This window comes from Quercus suber, unplaced genomic scaffold, assembly GCF_002906115.3.
Source record: "Quercus suber isolate HL8 unplaced genomic scaffold, Cork oak 2.0 scaffold_260, whole genome shotgun sequence".
Taxonomy (NCBI): domain Eukaryota; kingdom Viridiplantae; phylum Streptophyta; class Magnoliopsida; order Fagales; family Fagaceae; genus Quercus; species Quercus suber.
In genome coordinates this window covers 69,933-86,197 of record NW_027069716.1, presented here as the reverse complement: position 1 = coordinate 86,197, position 16,265 = coordinate 69,933, and the positions used below count along the sequence as shown (strand labels likewise).

Genomic DNA, 16,265 nt, shown 5'->3' with positions numbered 1-16,265 from the left:
TAGATATGGCTATAGCAGCATTTGTAGAAACGCCACTATAGGGTACCTACAGTGGCGTTTTTTACAAACGCCACTAAAAAAAACGCCACTATAGGTCAAGTTTTTTGTAGCATTAGAAATGAGCATTCTAGAACCCGAATACATAATATCAATACATTAATATAAAAGCAGTTAATATCTACAAAGAAAAGAGGTGTGAGATTGATAATTTGCTACAACCTCGCCAATTCCTGAAGATGCTCCAGTGATGAGTAAACTTTGTTAGCCACGTTCTCACTGCATATATTCTTTTTAAGGAAAACAGATACTTGAAGAAAAGAAATGGTGGTAATAAGAAAAGGAAGGCAGTTAAAGTTAAGGGAAGGAGTACAATGTTCAATAACTTTTGAAGCAAATCCATAACCCAGAGAGAGAGAGAGAGAGAGAGAGAGGAATTGAATATATGATGATAAGTCTATAAGTCTATAGTATGAGATATATATATATATATATATATATGGGCGATACAGACAGTGCTCCAAATTAACTATAAGACAAACGAATCAATGATGTCCCCTGTTTGTCTTATAGTTAATTTGGAGCACTGTCCGACTCCATAGTAAGGCAATCGCATCTTGTGAAGGGTTCAGGATCTGTTTGGATTGAGCTTATTGTTATTGAAACTGAAAACTGAAAACTGAAAACACTGTAACAAAATAATTTTTAAATGTGTGAATAGTATCGTGGGACTTATTTTTAATATTTTTTATTGCATGAACAGTATATAAACAGTAATTTTTGTCTCTGCACAGTAATTTACTGTTTACATGCAGTGCTTTGTCCCCTGTCACAGATATTACTGTTCACGCTGAAATAAAAAAAATAAAAAAAGGCAAAACGTGCCGTATCCGCTGAATCCAAACGGGCACTCAGTATCGTTGATTCGCAAATTGCCAGCACAAAAATCCAAATCCCACTGCATAAATCAAACTCCTATAAAAAAAAAAATGGTTGAAATTTCGGACAGAATGAAGGGATCAGTGATTCAGTGGCCCCATCATTAGGTCATTACCAATGATCAGAGTAGCTTCCTATTATCCTATCAATTTTATAGTTTGCTGTGAATAAAAAATAGAACAGTTGGCTGTGAATCAAAATCCATTATTGCTTTCTTGTTATCCTTCCATTACACAAAACCCAATGATCAATATTGAAATTACAATTGGGGCAGTTGAACCACTTCCAATCTTGCTTGACCTAAGGGCGATCTCTTTTCTTTTCAAATTGATCACCACTTGCAAGGGTGGAGCCATAAAATTTTATTTTGAAGTTGAGTTCGAGTTGCAGTACTAAATACTATAACTAATTCATTACTGCAGATAAACTCTTAAACTTAGGCAAAAATTATGTTCCGTGATGATATTTCATAGAATAATTTTTTTTTATTTTTTTATATACAAGATAGAATTTCTATTTTAATCAAATCTAAGTGTATATGTGTGTGAAACTCCTCTTAAGACTTGAATTCCAACCCTTGCCCCTCATACTCCACAAGCATTTATACTTGTAGAGTAACCATCGCACCAAGGGTGTGCAATGGTAAATTATCTACTAATTCTTATTTCAATTAAAAAATGAATTTGAGAGAAACTAAATACCTTCTCTATATAACTACTAGACTAAATAGACAATTCTTTTATTAAGAGCATTACTAAACTAACTCATATATATTATTGGGAACCATCTCCTATTTTATAGGATAATGTTATTAAAATATATATATATATATATATATAGTATAGAGAAATTTTAAAATTTTGGGGGATGGATCCATGCCCCCAACTCATGAATACAACAAATTTTACAATTAAAAAAAAATGAGAAAAAAAAAACAAAAAAAAAAAAACAAAATACCTTCTCTCTAATTACTAAACTAATTGGACAATTCCTTTTTTAAGAGTACCGTTGGACTAACTTATATATTAGTGGAGGCCAGCTCCTATTTTCTAGGCTAAATTATTAAAATGTTAAATATTTATATATAATATAGAGAAATTTTCAGTAATTTTGGGAGGCAGTGTATGTAGCTCTGCCCATGACCACTAGCAGGGTATTTGGAGGCAGTGACTGGTTGGGGAGAGAGGCAAGGGCTGGTAAGTGGGTGTACATGTGTAGGCTAAAGTGTGCGTGTGAGACTTATGGTTGTGAGTGTTTAAAAAAAAAAGACAACTCAAATATAGTTATTTAAGTGTTTTACCATAAATTTCTTTTACTTGAGTTAATTACATGATTTATTGATTTATTATAACAAAAACAAAATTTCTTATCGACCAACTCAACCCACCAAACCAAAAATAAAAACGTCACACAATGTTAACGTGCCATGTATGCACATATTCATATTATCTTTTTTTGAGTGAGTTTCAAATTATGGCGTTCACTCCTGATGATAGTTCTTTATTATCAGACCAAGACACCAATCAGTTTTTTGTGTAGATTCATATTATATTTTTTTGAGTGAATTTCAATTTATGTCATCTACTATTGATAATAACTCTTTATTATCAGATCAAGATATTAATCAGTTTTTGGTATAGGTAGGGATTGAACCTTAGATCTTTTATTCAACCATCAGAAACTTTATCAATTGAGTTAACTAGAATTCACTATTCATACTATCTTGTTTGGGTGAAAATAGCTAAATATCACGTTTTGGCAAAATTTGTGGCAAACTAACACTGTTTCGGAAATATCTAGTAATCTACCACTTTTTAGTACTCAAGTTTAAGGGTGTGCCTGGGTCGGGTTGGGTCGGTTGAGGGAATTTTTTGACCCAACCCACCATAATGGGTTAAAAAAAATTCAACCCAACCCAACCCATTACATAATCCAACCCAACCCAACCTAACCCACATGGGTCGGGTTGGGTCTGGTTGAACCCATGGGTTTGACAAATTTTTTTTATTATTATTATTAAATTGAGTAGAAAAAATATAAATATTAATATATTAAAAAACCTAAAAATTAGTATCAATGTAACTCCTTAAAGGCAAGCAACACTAATGACTAAACAACAATAGTAATTTATTAGGGTTTGTGTGAACTAATTGGCTTCTATATAGAATAAGAAGAACTGGTCATTTTAAAAAATTTATTAATTATATAATATATATATATATATATATTAAATTAGTATTAGTAGGAGGAACCGAGAAAGTGTTACAACTAGTTTTTTTTTTTAAAATTATTAAATATAATATATATATATATATATAAGTGCCCTACATCTGATTTAAAAAAAAAATTATTAAATATATAATATATTTTAAATATATATTAAATATGGGTGGGTTGGGTCATGTCGGGTTTGGTGGGTTTGTAATTTTATGACCCAAACCCAACCCGACGCACTATAAAAAATTTCTCTATACTATATATATATATATATATATAATATTTTAATAACATTATCCTATAAAATAGGAGATGGTTCCCAATAATATATATGAGTTAGTTTAGTAATGCTCTTAATAAAAGAATTGTCTATTTAGTCTAGTAGTTATATAGAGAAGGTATTTAGTTTCTCTCAAATTCATTTTTTAATTGAAATAAGAATTAGTAGATAATTTACCATTGCACACCCTTGGTGCGATGGTTACTCTACAAGTATAAATGCTTGTGGAGTATGAGGGGCAAGGGTTGGAATTCAAGTCTTAAGAAGGAGTTTCACACACATATACACTTAGATTTGATTAAAATAGAAATTCTATCTTGTATATAAAAAAATAAAAAAAAATTATTCTATGAAATATCATCACGGAACATAATTTTTGCCTAAGTTTAAGAGTTTATCTGCAGTAATGAATTAGTTATAGTATTTAGTACTGCAACTCGAACTCAACCTTCAAAATAAAATTTTATGGCTCCACCCTTGCAAGTGGTGATCAAATTTGAAAAGAAAAGAGATCGCCCTTAGGTCAAGCAAGATTGGAAGTGGTTCAACTGCCCCAATTGTAATTTCAATATTGATCATTGGGTTTTGTGTAATGGAAGGATAACAAGAAAGCAATAATGGATTTTGATTCACAGCCAACTGTTCTATTTTTTATTCACAGCAAACTATAAAATTGATAGGATAATAGGAAGCTACTCTGATCATTGGTAATGACCTAATGATGGGGCCACTGAATCACTGATCCCTTCATTCTGTCCGAAATTTCAACCATTTTTTTTTTTATAGGAGTTTGATTTATGCAGTGGGATTTGGATTTTTGTGCTGGCAATTTGCGAATCAACGATACTGAGTGCCCGTTTGGATTCAGCGGATACGGCACGTTTTGCCTTTTTTTTATTTTTTTTATTTCAGCGTGAACAGTAATATCTTGTGACAGGGGACAAAGCACTGCATGTGAACAGTAAAATTACTGTGCAGGAGACAAAAATTACTGTTTATATACTGTTCATGCAATAAAAAATATTAAAAATGAGTCCCACGATACTATTTACACATTTAAAAATTATTTTGCTACAGTGTTTTCAGTTTTCAGTTTTCAGTTTCAATAACAATAAGCTCAATCCAAACAGACCCTGAACCCTTCACAAGATGCGATTGCCTTACTATGGAGTCGGACAGTGCTCCAAATTAACTATAAGACAAACAGGGGACATCATTGATTCGTTTGTCTTATAGTTAATTTGGAGCACTGTCTGTATCGCCCATATATATATATTATATATATATATATATATATATCTCATACTATAGACTTATAGACTTATCATCATATATTCAATTCCTCTCTCTCTCTCTCTCTCTCTCTCTCTGGGTTATGGATTTGCTTCAAAAGTTATTGAACATTGTACTCCTTCCCTTAACTTTAACTGCCTTCCTTTTCTTATTACCACCATTTCTTTTCTTCAAGTATCTGTTTTCCTTAAAAAGAAATATATGCAGTGAGAACGTGGCTAACAAAGTTGTACTCATCACTGGAGCATCTTCAGGAATTGGCGAGGTTTGTAGCAAATTATCAATCTCACACCTCTTAATCTTTGTAGATATTAACTGCCTTTTATATTATGTATTGATATTATGTAATTCGGGTTCTTAGAAATGCTCATTTCTAAATGTTTTAGTTTCAACATTTTATTTATATTCACAAGAGAATTGTGGATATTAGCACATTTGGAAATAAGTAGTTATAATCATAGTGGATACCAAAATCTCAAACAATAGTTAATTCACTATATTATTATGTGAATCTGTAGCATATTGCTTATGAGTATGCTAGGAGAGGTGCAATTTTAGCCCTTGTTGCAAGAAGAGAGAACCGTCTTCAAATAGTCGCAAATAAAGCACAAGAACTAGGATCACCAGAGGTTATTGTGATACGTGCAGATGTTTCCAAGGATGAAGAATGTAAGCATTTTATTGATGAGACAATGAACCACTTTGGGCGATGTAAGTGAATCATGTGTTTTTGCTTTGGATTAATTTGTTGCAAACAAATTGTTTTACATAGTTTTATTCATACCCTAAAAGCAACTAAAATCATGACTTGAAGTCATGATTTTCAACTGCTAGTTTGTTTTACTAAGCTTTTCTGGAACAATAAATATTTTGGAATGTATAAGTTGTGAAAAAAATAATATTCCTACCATTCGTGGAAATATTTTGGAATGTACAAATTCAATTTGTGACTGGTTTATGCAACAGTGGATCATTTGGTGAACAACGCTGGAGTAATAAGAGTGGACCTTTTTGAAGATTCAACTGACATTGCTTCCGTTATGGTAATAACTACCAACATGTCTTGTCCCACTTTCTGTAACTATATTGGATTATAGTGAAGAAAAAAAATAGCATTTATTTATTTATTTATTTTGTTTATATTAGAAACTTTGGAATAGATTATCATTAAAACGAAATAGCATTCAAGTTTGATACATCTTTTAAGACCTGCATAGCTATGATGGGTGGGGTATCCTCAAACCATACAATACAATCTAAATTTGTGGTAGCATTTTTTGCCATGAGATGGGCAGCAACATTCCCGTTTCGACGAACATGGACTGCAGACCAGGTGTTGAAGCACTTAAGGCTTTGCTTGGACCCTTCAATCACCTTAAGAATAGACCATGGAGCGGGACTAGCATTAAAAGGGCAGAGATCACTGTCAAGGAATCACTCTCAATCACAATTTCCTTCAACCCCAAATCCCACGCCAACTGAATCCCTTCCTGCACTGCCAAAGCTTCTGTTTCCAAAGCCTTAAGAGGAAGCTCCAGTCTTTTACTCATCGCCCCCATAACTTGCCCCCCCTGCATTTCTAATTACAACACCAATACCACAGCAGCCCCACTCCTTGCAAACAGCTCTATCCACATTGACTTTATACCAGCCCTGTTTAGGAGGTGTCCAAGAGGGGGTAAAGGGAATAGGAGGCTTACATGAGGGTGGATTTTCCTGACGGAACTCCTTCAAATACTCCTCCGCCTCTCTGCTAAGTCTGGTTGCAGATTTGAGTTCCATGCCTCACCGCGTTCCTATGATTCCAAAGCCCCAAGCCATGACGACAAACAATTCCCAATCAATCTCGGGTTTTCTGTCTCTAATCTCCCAAACTACTTCCATGAACTCCTTTGTTCGATGAGGAATAAGAGGCAGCTTAAGCCTTGATTCCCCCCAAATCTCAGCAACAAGTTTATATCCCCACAACACATGTTCAGAAGATTCACACTGCCCACAAAGATCACACCCCTCCTCTAAAGCAACCCCCCTTGTTTTTAATCTGTGTTTTGTTGGTAGGATATTCCTACAAGGGCGCCACATGAACTGTTTTATTTTATTTGGGCAATTTAGGCTCCATACCATTCTCCATAGGGCTCGCATATGCGTGTTGTTTGAAGTACTCCCCTTGTTAGCCTTGTGGTTTTGGTCCTTTAGCCATTTTTGAGCCGCTTTATAAGCACTCTTAATTGAAAATTTTCCATTGGTGGTCCAGTCCATATTACAGAGTCCTCAAGAGGCCATGAACTTACGGGCATACCGAGAATTACCTCTACTTCATGTGGTAGGAAAGCTCCTTTCACTTTGTCTATATCCCAAGATTTTGTCTCTTTGTCTATGAGGCATGTTACCATTTCTGACTCAAATGGGGTTCTCGGACTTAAAATCTTGAAAGAATCTGGAGTGGGAATCCATTTGTCCTCCCAGATATTCACTCTCTCCCCATTTCCCACAACTCATCTGGCCCCATCCACTACAATATCCTTGGCTGCCAGCAGACTTCACCACACATATGAAGGTCTATGGCCAAGTTGGGCTTCCTTGAAAGTCGTGTCAGCAAAATACTTTGCTTTAAACACCTTGTGGACCAAATTTCTTGGGTTTTGCTGAATCTGCCATCCTTGTTTGGCAAGGAGAGCGAGGTTAAACGTTTTGAGGTCTCTGAAGCCCATCCCGCCCACATTCTTTGGTGTACATAGCTTTTCCTACACAATCCAGGCCAATTTTCTCTCCTTATCCTTTTGCCCCCACCAAAAGTTGCTCATCATGGTATTGATATCCTTGCAAAGCGTATTCGGGATTTTAAAGCAACTCATTGTATATGTAGGAGTTGCTTGGGCTACAACTTTGATGAGAATCTCCCTACCCGCATTTGAGAGTAAACGACCCTTCCACCCAGCTATTTTTCTTCCAACTTGATCTTTGATATGGCTAAAGGCCTTTCTTTTACCTTTCCTCACAAGCGAAGGCAGCCCGATGTACTTCTCATGGTGCTGAATAATTTGAGCCCCAAATAGTTGCTTCACTTGGTCTTGGACTTCTCTATTTGTGTTCTTGCTGAAAAATATGGAAGTCTTTTCCTTATTCAATTTCTACCCCAATTCAGCCTCGTATTCTTCCAAAACCTTTAGAATCCTTTTGCCCTCATCCACTGTAGCTCTATAGAAGATTATACTGTTGTTGGCAAAAAAAATAGATGGGAGATTTGTGGTGCCCCCCTATTGACTGAAACCCTTCGAATGTTGCCTTCAGCTTCTTCCTTTCTCAACATGGCAGACAGCCCCTCCGTGCATAACAAAAATAAGTAGGGAGATAGGGAGATATTGGGTCTCCCTGTCTTAGTCCACGCGAAGGAATGACATTGCCTCTAGCCTCCCCATTTATCAGAACAGAGTAAGAGACTATATTAATGCACATCAACATAAGGGCTATGCGCCTCTCATGGAAGCCCAATTTTCTCACAGTCATCTCCAAGAAAGGCCATTCCACCCTTTCATATGCCTTGCTCATATCAAGCTTCAATGCCATTTAAGCCTCATTGCCTTTTTTCCTCCCATCAATACAGTGCATAGTCTCAAAATCCACAAGCACGTTATCGGTTATGAGCCTCCCCGAAACAAAAGCACTCTGTGATTCATCAATAAATTCTGCAAGAATTCTTTTCAGGCGATTAGCAAGAACCTTAGAGATAATCTTGTAGATGAAATTGCACAAACTAATAGGTCTATACTCAGTAATTTTTCGGGGGGCTTTATGTTTAGGAATAAGACAAATGTAAGTTTCATTCATACCACAAGTCATCACTCCAATATTAAGAATATTTAGCACACAATCAATCACATTAGCACCCACTAAATCCAAGTACTTTTGATAAAAAAAAATGGGTGACATACCATCTGGGCCCGGTGCCTTTGTTGTGTGCATTTGATGAAGAGCATTCCACACCTCAGCAGCTCTAAATTCAACAATCAGTGAGGTATTCATGTCTGAGGTAAATTTAGGGGTAATGGCACTGACACAAGCCTCGAAACTTGAAGGGTTGTCTGACTTAAAAATGGACTTAAAATAATCAAGATAATACCCTCCCTAGTCCCTGGATCTTCCTGCCACATGCCATTCGAATCCAATAGTCCCATAATGCTATTTCTCCATTGTCTTTGGCTAGAAGTAGCATGAAAAAATTTTGTGTTATGGTCACCCCACTTCATCCACATCACCGTAGACCTCTGACACCACATCATTTCCTCCCTGGACAGAGCTTCATTAATCTCCTTCTTCAAGTTCTAAATCTCTTCCACTTTATCATGGAGACTATTTGAGGCTTCGAGATGTTGGAGCCGCTCCCTTTTCTATTTTATAGTGTGCCCCACGTTACCAAATTCCTTCCAATTCCATCGTTGGAGTTGTTCTTGGCACCTCTTGATCCGATCTGTAATGTGGAAATTTGGGTCTCCTCTTTCTAGGTCCCAAGTCGACTCCACAATGTCTCTACATCTGTCATCTTTAGTCCACATGGCCTCGAACATAAACCACCTCTTGGTCGGTCTTTGCCTTTGATCCTTGCAAAATCTTAGGCTTAGTAAGCAATGGTCTGAAATGGGCATTGAGACATGGAATAATTTCACATCAGCAAATCTCTCCAACCACTCCCCATTTACCACTACTCGATCCAGTAGCAATTTCGTCCTCTGATCTCTGTGCCTACCATTGCAACAAGTGTATTTCTGCCTAACAAAACCCAGATCAACTAACCCACATCGATCAAGGTAGTCGCCGAAAGCCTCCCTCTGTTTTGCTTCTCTGTCCGCCCTACCTAATTTCTCACTCGGATGCAAGGTTTCGCTGAAGTCTCCGAAGACCACCCAAGGCATGTTGCATTGTGCGCGGAGTGTTTCAAGGAGCTGCCATGATATACTTCTCTTACTTGCTTCAGGTTGACCATAAAACTCCATTGCCCGCCACGGCTTTGCAGATACAACCCCATGAACCACAATATCGATGTGGGAGTTGGAGCAGCTTTTGAACCGCGCATCGGTGCCCTCCCTCTAAAGTAATGCTAAATCACCGCTCCACCCATCACTAGGCACAATTATTCTTTGTGTGTACTTTGTTTTTCGTTGTATCCCTTTAATCCAATTTGCACTTGCCTTTGGTTCAGCTAAGAAGACCAGTGTTGGGTCTTTGGATTTCATCTCATCGGTGAGAACTCAAACCGCCAAAGAAAACCTCAGTCCCTGGCAATTCCAAGCGAATAAGCTCATTGGGCTCGGCGGGGCTGCATCGTAGCCACCGCCTTACCGCCATCCATTTGATTGTGTTGCACAAAGACATCGCTAAGCTTGATTTTCCCCATTCTTTTCTTCTAACTAAGTGTGTTAGGGTCAAGATCTTGAAGTAGAGTTGGACCCTCCCTTTTTTGGCTACATGGACTCCCAATCATACTAGCCCCATTGGCCTTCGCTTCCTTCGCAAGCTGTTTCCAGTGCTTGCTATTTAGGCTGAGCTTCTTAGAAATCCAACCCTCTTTTGGGTCATAAGACATTGCAACTGGGCCCAACTCGATTTTTGGGCTTTCTTCCCTTCCTTCAGTTAGATTCTTTGGCGCCAACTTGAAATCGAAAACAGGCTCGTTCTTTTGGACTATATCCTTTTCACACTGCATTTTCGTTGATTTGTCTGCCTGTAAATCTGACAAGACCCATGCTCTTTCATCCAAATGAGTTTCCTTGCTCTGAAAATTTTCCACCAACCCTTTGACCTTACCTATTTCGTGCAAGATAGCCCCTGCCTTTCTACTTTTGTCAAGCCTAAGACTTTCCTTCGTCTGGTCACTAGGCTCTGTGTTTGAGGGTGTACACACGTGACCTACAGCGCCTCCTTGTCTCTCCTCTGGCCAACTAAGTTATGGCCATGGCTTCTTTGGCTCATCGCCGAAAGAGCTACGATGGTTTAAAGCATTTAGTCCCACACCTATTGGTTTAAATCCCACCCACTTCACCTTAACGATTCCCCCTTCAGCCAAGCTTCGTATTGCTTACACTCCTTTGTAAGCTGATTATTCTCCATTGATTTTTCTGGGAACTCTTTCATCGCATGGTTTAACATTCCACACTCATAGCAGAAGTTAAGGAGTCTCTCATACCTGAAGTGCACCCACTGGCTCTCCCCTCCCTCAATGATAACTTTCTTTCCACGCACGAGCCTCTTCGAGACGTCTATACAAACTCTTGCACGCAAACACTTCCCCCATAGGACCCCAGACTCAGGCACATCAACTTCCATTACCTTCCCTAGCTTTGACCCGATTGTCTAGCCCATTTCTATCGTTCTGCTTTTTAAAGGAAGATTGTAAATCTAAACCCAGAACGGCGACCACTTCATCACTATATCCTTCGGCACTAGATCCCTTTCAAATTCTTGAAGGATAACCAGTTATTTTTCAAAGCTCCATGGGCACATTTCTAGTACCCTTTGTTTGTCCTTCGCGTCACCAAATTCCACCATGAAGAGCTCATCTTCTATTTCAGGAATCTGAAGTCCCTTATTAGGCTTCCAGAGCATTCTCATATTCTTTCTCAAAGCATCCAAATTTAAGCTTAGACATGGCAAAACGGGTCAGAATTTTCTGACCCGACCCGACTTGAAAAATACCTGACCTGAACTCGATTTTTTTTACCCGAAGCAAAAACGGATTGACCCGTGACCCGACATGTGTTTTTTACAGGTCAACTCGACCCGAACCATTTTTTTAAAACTTTTTTTTGGATAAAAAAAAATAGTAAAATTAAGACAATATTTGTTTAATTGTTTATTGTGAGTTTTAAGGAAACAATTGATACATTTACATAACTGCATACAAATTAATTGAAAGATAAATGCATGTAGTTGAGTATTTTGCAATGAGTAAAGATTTTTAGATATCAAATAACAAAGTACATGCCAAGATAATCTGTAGAGTTAAAAACATAGATTTAAAATTGTAAACATGTGCGAGAAACATTCACAAATGTAAAAATAGTGAAGCCAAAGTATCAAATTAGCATAAATTATGAATGCTTAGACCTATTTTTTAACAATTTATGTCCAAAATAAACGGTTTTTCAAAATAAATTATGATATTTTCTAGAGTATGTGTTGCTTAACAATAATATGATATTCATAAAATAGACCATGTATAAATAAGTAAGCAATCAAACTTTAATATATGTTTCAAATTGAAATAGAGTGTCAACCACAATTGATAATAGATTATGTTAGGACATATGTGATTTACATGTTAGGAACATATGTCACTATTTTATGCAGTTAGCTAATCTTTTGACAAAATGCACTTTACTTGTATTTGGGTTGATCTAGGATGTGTTTAATACTTCAAGAAACCTTGTTTCAAGTTCAAGTGTTAAAGCCATGCAAGTCTGTCCAAGAATCAAGTAAGAAAATGCTGAATTAAGAAAATGCTGAATTTTAAATCTCGATAGGTGCTCGATAGCTCCTCGACACCTGGCTATCTGTCGAGCTCTTTAGCTGATTCTTATTGTAATTTCGATAGCTGGTCGATCGATCAAGAAAGTTTCTGTCCCCTCGACATCTTCTCGACACCTTCTCGATAGCTGTATCTGTTGAGATTTATTAAACCTCGACACCTCCACGATAGCTGCTATCTGTCGAGGTTACGGGAATTCAGATTTCTGTTTTTGGGCCAGGCTTATGTATTTGAGTAGGGTTTCTTTTCTCACAACCCTAGACCTATATAAGACTTGTTTTAGAGGCTGTCATATGAGAGAATACAAGGAGAAAAAAATTCAAAATGTGACCAATGCCTTATTCTCTCTAAAAGAAGCTACTGCGTCTTTTGCATCTTAGGGTTTTGTAACCAAGTGCTTCTTGATCTTCATTGTTGATGAAGTGAAGAACTTTGTAGCCAACATTCTTTTTCCTTAAGTTGGTGAGTGAGTCACGTACTAGGATTCGTGCAAAGGAGTGAGTCACGTATTGGGATCCATGCAACATCAAAGGGTGGCGCTCATATATTGAAGAGTTCAGAGGTTCTGAAGCGGTAAGAGGTTTCTGCTGCGAGTTCATCTACGGGGATTGTAGAGTCTAGAGACAAAGGTTTTGTACTAGATCTGAAACTTCTCTTTACTATAGTAGATTGCTTTTCGGGAAGGTTTCCCCCCAGATTTTTTACTGTGAAACTGGTTAGTTTCATTGGTTTTCCTGGATCATCATATCTTATCTTCTTTAATTTTTCCGCTGCATGATTTTGACATGATATTGATGTTTATTTGTTTTAACAAGTTTTATTCATAATAAATCTAATTAACAACTTGGGTTTAAAACTTATTGATTCTATCAACTGGGGTCTAAATTTCCCAACAAATTATAAAATTTATTTTCAAGATTGTAAATTTCTTATATGTTTTTATTTTTTATCAATAAGTCATTTGTAATTTTGTTTTTATGTTTTGGGATGTTGATATTGTGTAGAAATAAAACTTGTATATTTGTTTTACTTATATTTGTGTTATTTTGTTTTAGATAGCAATGTTAGGATTTATATAATATTAAAATTATTGAATAAGTATTAATATGTTTAACTGAATTCATTCTTGATATAAGTGGTGAATTCAAAATAATACATTTTACATCAAGTAATTTATTGCATAACTTTTCAAATGACAAATGCATGTTTTCTTTTTTTCTTTTTTTTTTAAAATCATGTGAAAAATACAAGTCAACCCAACCCGACCCGCAACCCGATTGACCCAAACCCCCTTTTTAACCCGCTTAAAATGATCCGTTTTTGACCCGTGACCCGTAACTCATTTGACCCGACCCGAACCCGATTGATTTGCCATGTCTATTTATATATGCTTCTTTGGGATAGGACTTTCAGGACCACACAGTTTTTCCCTACAGCTCGAGCTGCCTTAGTGCAGCTACTCCCCAATTCAATACCATCATATTCTTCCTCAGTGAAAGACAGTTTACTCCACAGCTGCTCAAGTTCTTCTGCCATGGAGCTCGTCCCTATGTGCTATTATCTAAACTTGCGATAATGTTCCTACTAAGCACAAATAATAGTCTGCGCTAGAAAAATATAAAGAACTAAACATAACCCCACCTCAGGGAGGTCACCCCAAGTCCTGTAAGCAAGCTACAGGACGAACTATTGCCTCCACTTGCTTGAGAGCATGAGGGCATATTAATCGTTCTTCAGTGCTTATTTTTCATTCACGTCTATAATATATAATCCCAATTTTTTTGTTAAGTTTTAAGTTTCATACTTGCATTAACAGAATCCAGTTTTATGTAATTTAGGACATAAATTTCTGGGGTTCAGTGTATAGCACCCATTATGCAGTTCCACACCTAAGAAAAAGCAAAGGAAAGATTGTTGTAATTTCTTCAACTGCAGCACGGCTCAGTCTTCCAAGATTAAGCCTCTACAGTGTAAGAACTACGTACGAAACCTCCTTGGCATGCCTTACTAGTTGCTCACTTCGAGATTTTCTTTTACTTATGAATCAATGATGTCTACAGGCAAGCAAGGCAGCCCAAATATGCTTTTTTGAGTCACTGAGAGCTGAGTTTGGTCCAGATATTGGAATAACCATTGTAACTCCTGGAGTAATTGAGTCAGAAATGACGCAAGGCCAATTTTTACCAAAGGTATATTGAGAATTAAAAGAAACGAAACTTGAAAATTAATCCTATACCAATCCTGTTTAATACTTTAAGTTGCATTTAAATTATTTAATCATCTACATTTTATAAAATCCAAGCCATCTATTTTCACCCAATTCTGGCAAGACACCATTTTGTCAGCAATATAAAAATCTTGTGCAGAGTACATTGAATTTAAATCTTGTGCAGTAGATCACGGGTTAAATGTAACTTCAACAATATAAAAAATGTCATATTCAGTTGACAAAACTTTCACTTTTTGTAAGGTTTAAAAAAGGTCATAATAAGCAGCTTTACTCTTAAATTTTTTTTTTTAGAGAGGCTGATTCTTGAACTCAGACTCATTGCTTTGGGTGTAAGGCACTTGCCATCACACCAAAGATCGACCTCTAATAACCTCATATATATATATATATATATAGGACCCTATGGCTTGGGTACAAAACTTATACATAGTCTTATATATTGACCAAGAACCTTACCTTGTAATAATCCCTACTACATATAATGGAAAATGCTAAAAATTACAAATTTTCTTTAAATTACTAATAAACGAACATGGCAATGAATATAATCGATACCATTTAAATAATATTATAGTAAATATACAAAACTTATACATAGTCTTATATATTGACCAAGAACCTTACCTTGTAATAATCCCTACTACATATAATGGAAAATGCTAAAAATTACAAATTTTCTTTAAATTACTTATAAAAGAACATGGCAATGAATATAATCGATACCATTTAAATAATATTATAGTAAATATCTTAATAACTTTTTTTTAAAAGACTTATGTAATAAAATTTATAATATTTCAAACATATATAGCTTCTTTCTTTCTTTTTTGCTTTTGTTGGCTTCATAAAGAGGGAAGAACTTATATGTAATTTCTACTCATAACTTAGCCATTATGTAACTTCTAGTCTCTCAAAACAAAATTGACTTTTGATTTTTGATTTTTTTTTTTCCATTTCTGAATGGTGATATTTGCTTAGATTGAAATGCCTTGGATGCCAGTTGAGTCAACAGAGAGGTGTGCCAAAGCAATTGTGGACAGCACTTGCAAAGGAGACATGTACTTGACTAAGCCATCTTGGATGAGGGTGGGATTTTGGATGAGGGTCTTATGTCCTGAAGTTTTTGAGTGGTGTATGCACTCAATGTTAGTCAATCGCCCACGCACTCATCAAAACAAGGACCGCTAGCTGAAACATTAGTGTTTTAAGCCAATAAATTCTAAGCAGAATTAATGGAGAGCTCGCTATGATTTAGACTGGATCTGGAAGGTTTTATTATTATTTGTGCAAATAAAAACTATATTGTACTATATAGAGAGATTTATGATTATGTTCTGACCAGAATTTCTTTTTCTTTTCCTTTTTTTTCTTTTTTTTGGGTATAAATTTTCAGCTCAAAATTAAAATATCATTTTGATATATTAAATAAATACCTGCGCATGAAGTTCACAACGTTGTTGGAAGTCATCACACCAAATTAGATGAGTTGTTGTTTGTTGACAGTTATACTATACCAACCATATCATTTCACTATAAATAACTTAAAACTTAATTGTTCTATTTGGAGTTTGGAATAAAGTATACAGACAACATTTTATTCCTATAGATAGGCTTCATGCTGTTTTTTTTTTCCCTGCAAAATAATTACATAAATCTTTTGTTGAAGGATATCAATTTTTATTTTGTCTTTCATCCTTTGCTATCCAAAGATATGTCAATATCATTGATCCTCTTTAACCCTAATACCCAACTCCTTTGGTAATATAGGTAAGCCTTTATGGAGTTTA

The 16,265-nt window shown here is 36.0% G+C and overlaps 1 protein-coding gene across 1 annotated transcript; it reads left to right on the top strand.

Annotated features, from left to right (window-relative positions):
• Positions 1–4,746: 4,746 nt before the first annotated feature.
• On the top strand, positions 4,747–15,832 carry LOC112028154 (11-beta-hydroxysteroid dehydrogenase A). Its single transcript, XM_024060807.2, has 6 exons — positions 4,747–4,991; positions 5,245–5,437; positions 5,693–5,769; positions 14,087–14,218; positions 14,309–14,437; positions 15,457–15,832. Exons 1-6 carry the CDS (start codon positions 4,809–4,811, stop codon positions 15,664–15,666), a joined length of 924 nt encoding a protein of 307 aa, XP_023916575.1. The 5' UTR covers positions 4,747–4,808; the 3' UTR covers positions 15,667–15,832.
• The last annotated feature ends 433 nt before the right edge of the window (positions 15,833–16,265 follow it).

What these genes read in the sequence shown, in the direction of transcription:
- LOC112028154 (XM_024060807.2), top strand. Translation starts at nt 4,809, where the DNA reads ATGGATTTGCTTCAAAAGTTATTGAACATTGTACTCCTTCCCTTAACT. An exon ending in CATCTTCAGGAATTGGCGAG is followed by an intron (nt 4,992 to 5,244) that starts GTTTGTAGCAAA and finishes GTGAATCTGTAG; the next exon opens with CATATTGCTTATGAGTATGC. An exon ending in AAGGCCAATTTTTACCAAAG is followed by an intron (nt 14,438 to 15,456) that starts GTATATTGAGAA and finishes ATATTTGCTTAG; the next exon opens with ATTGAAATGCCTTGGATGCC.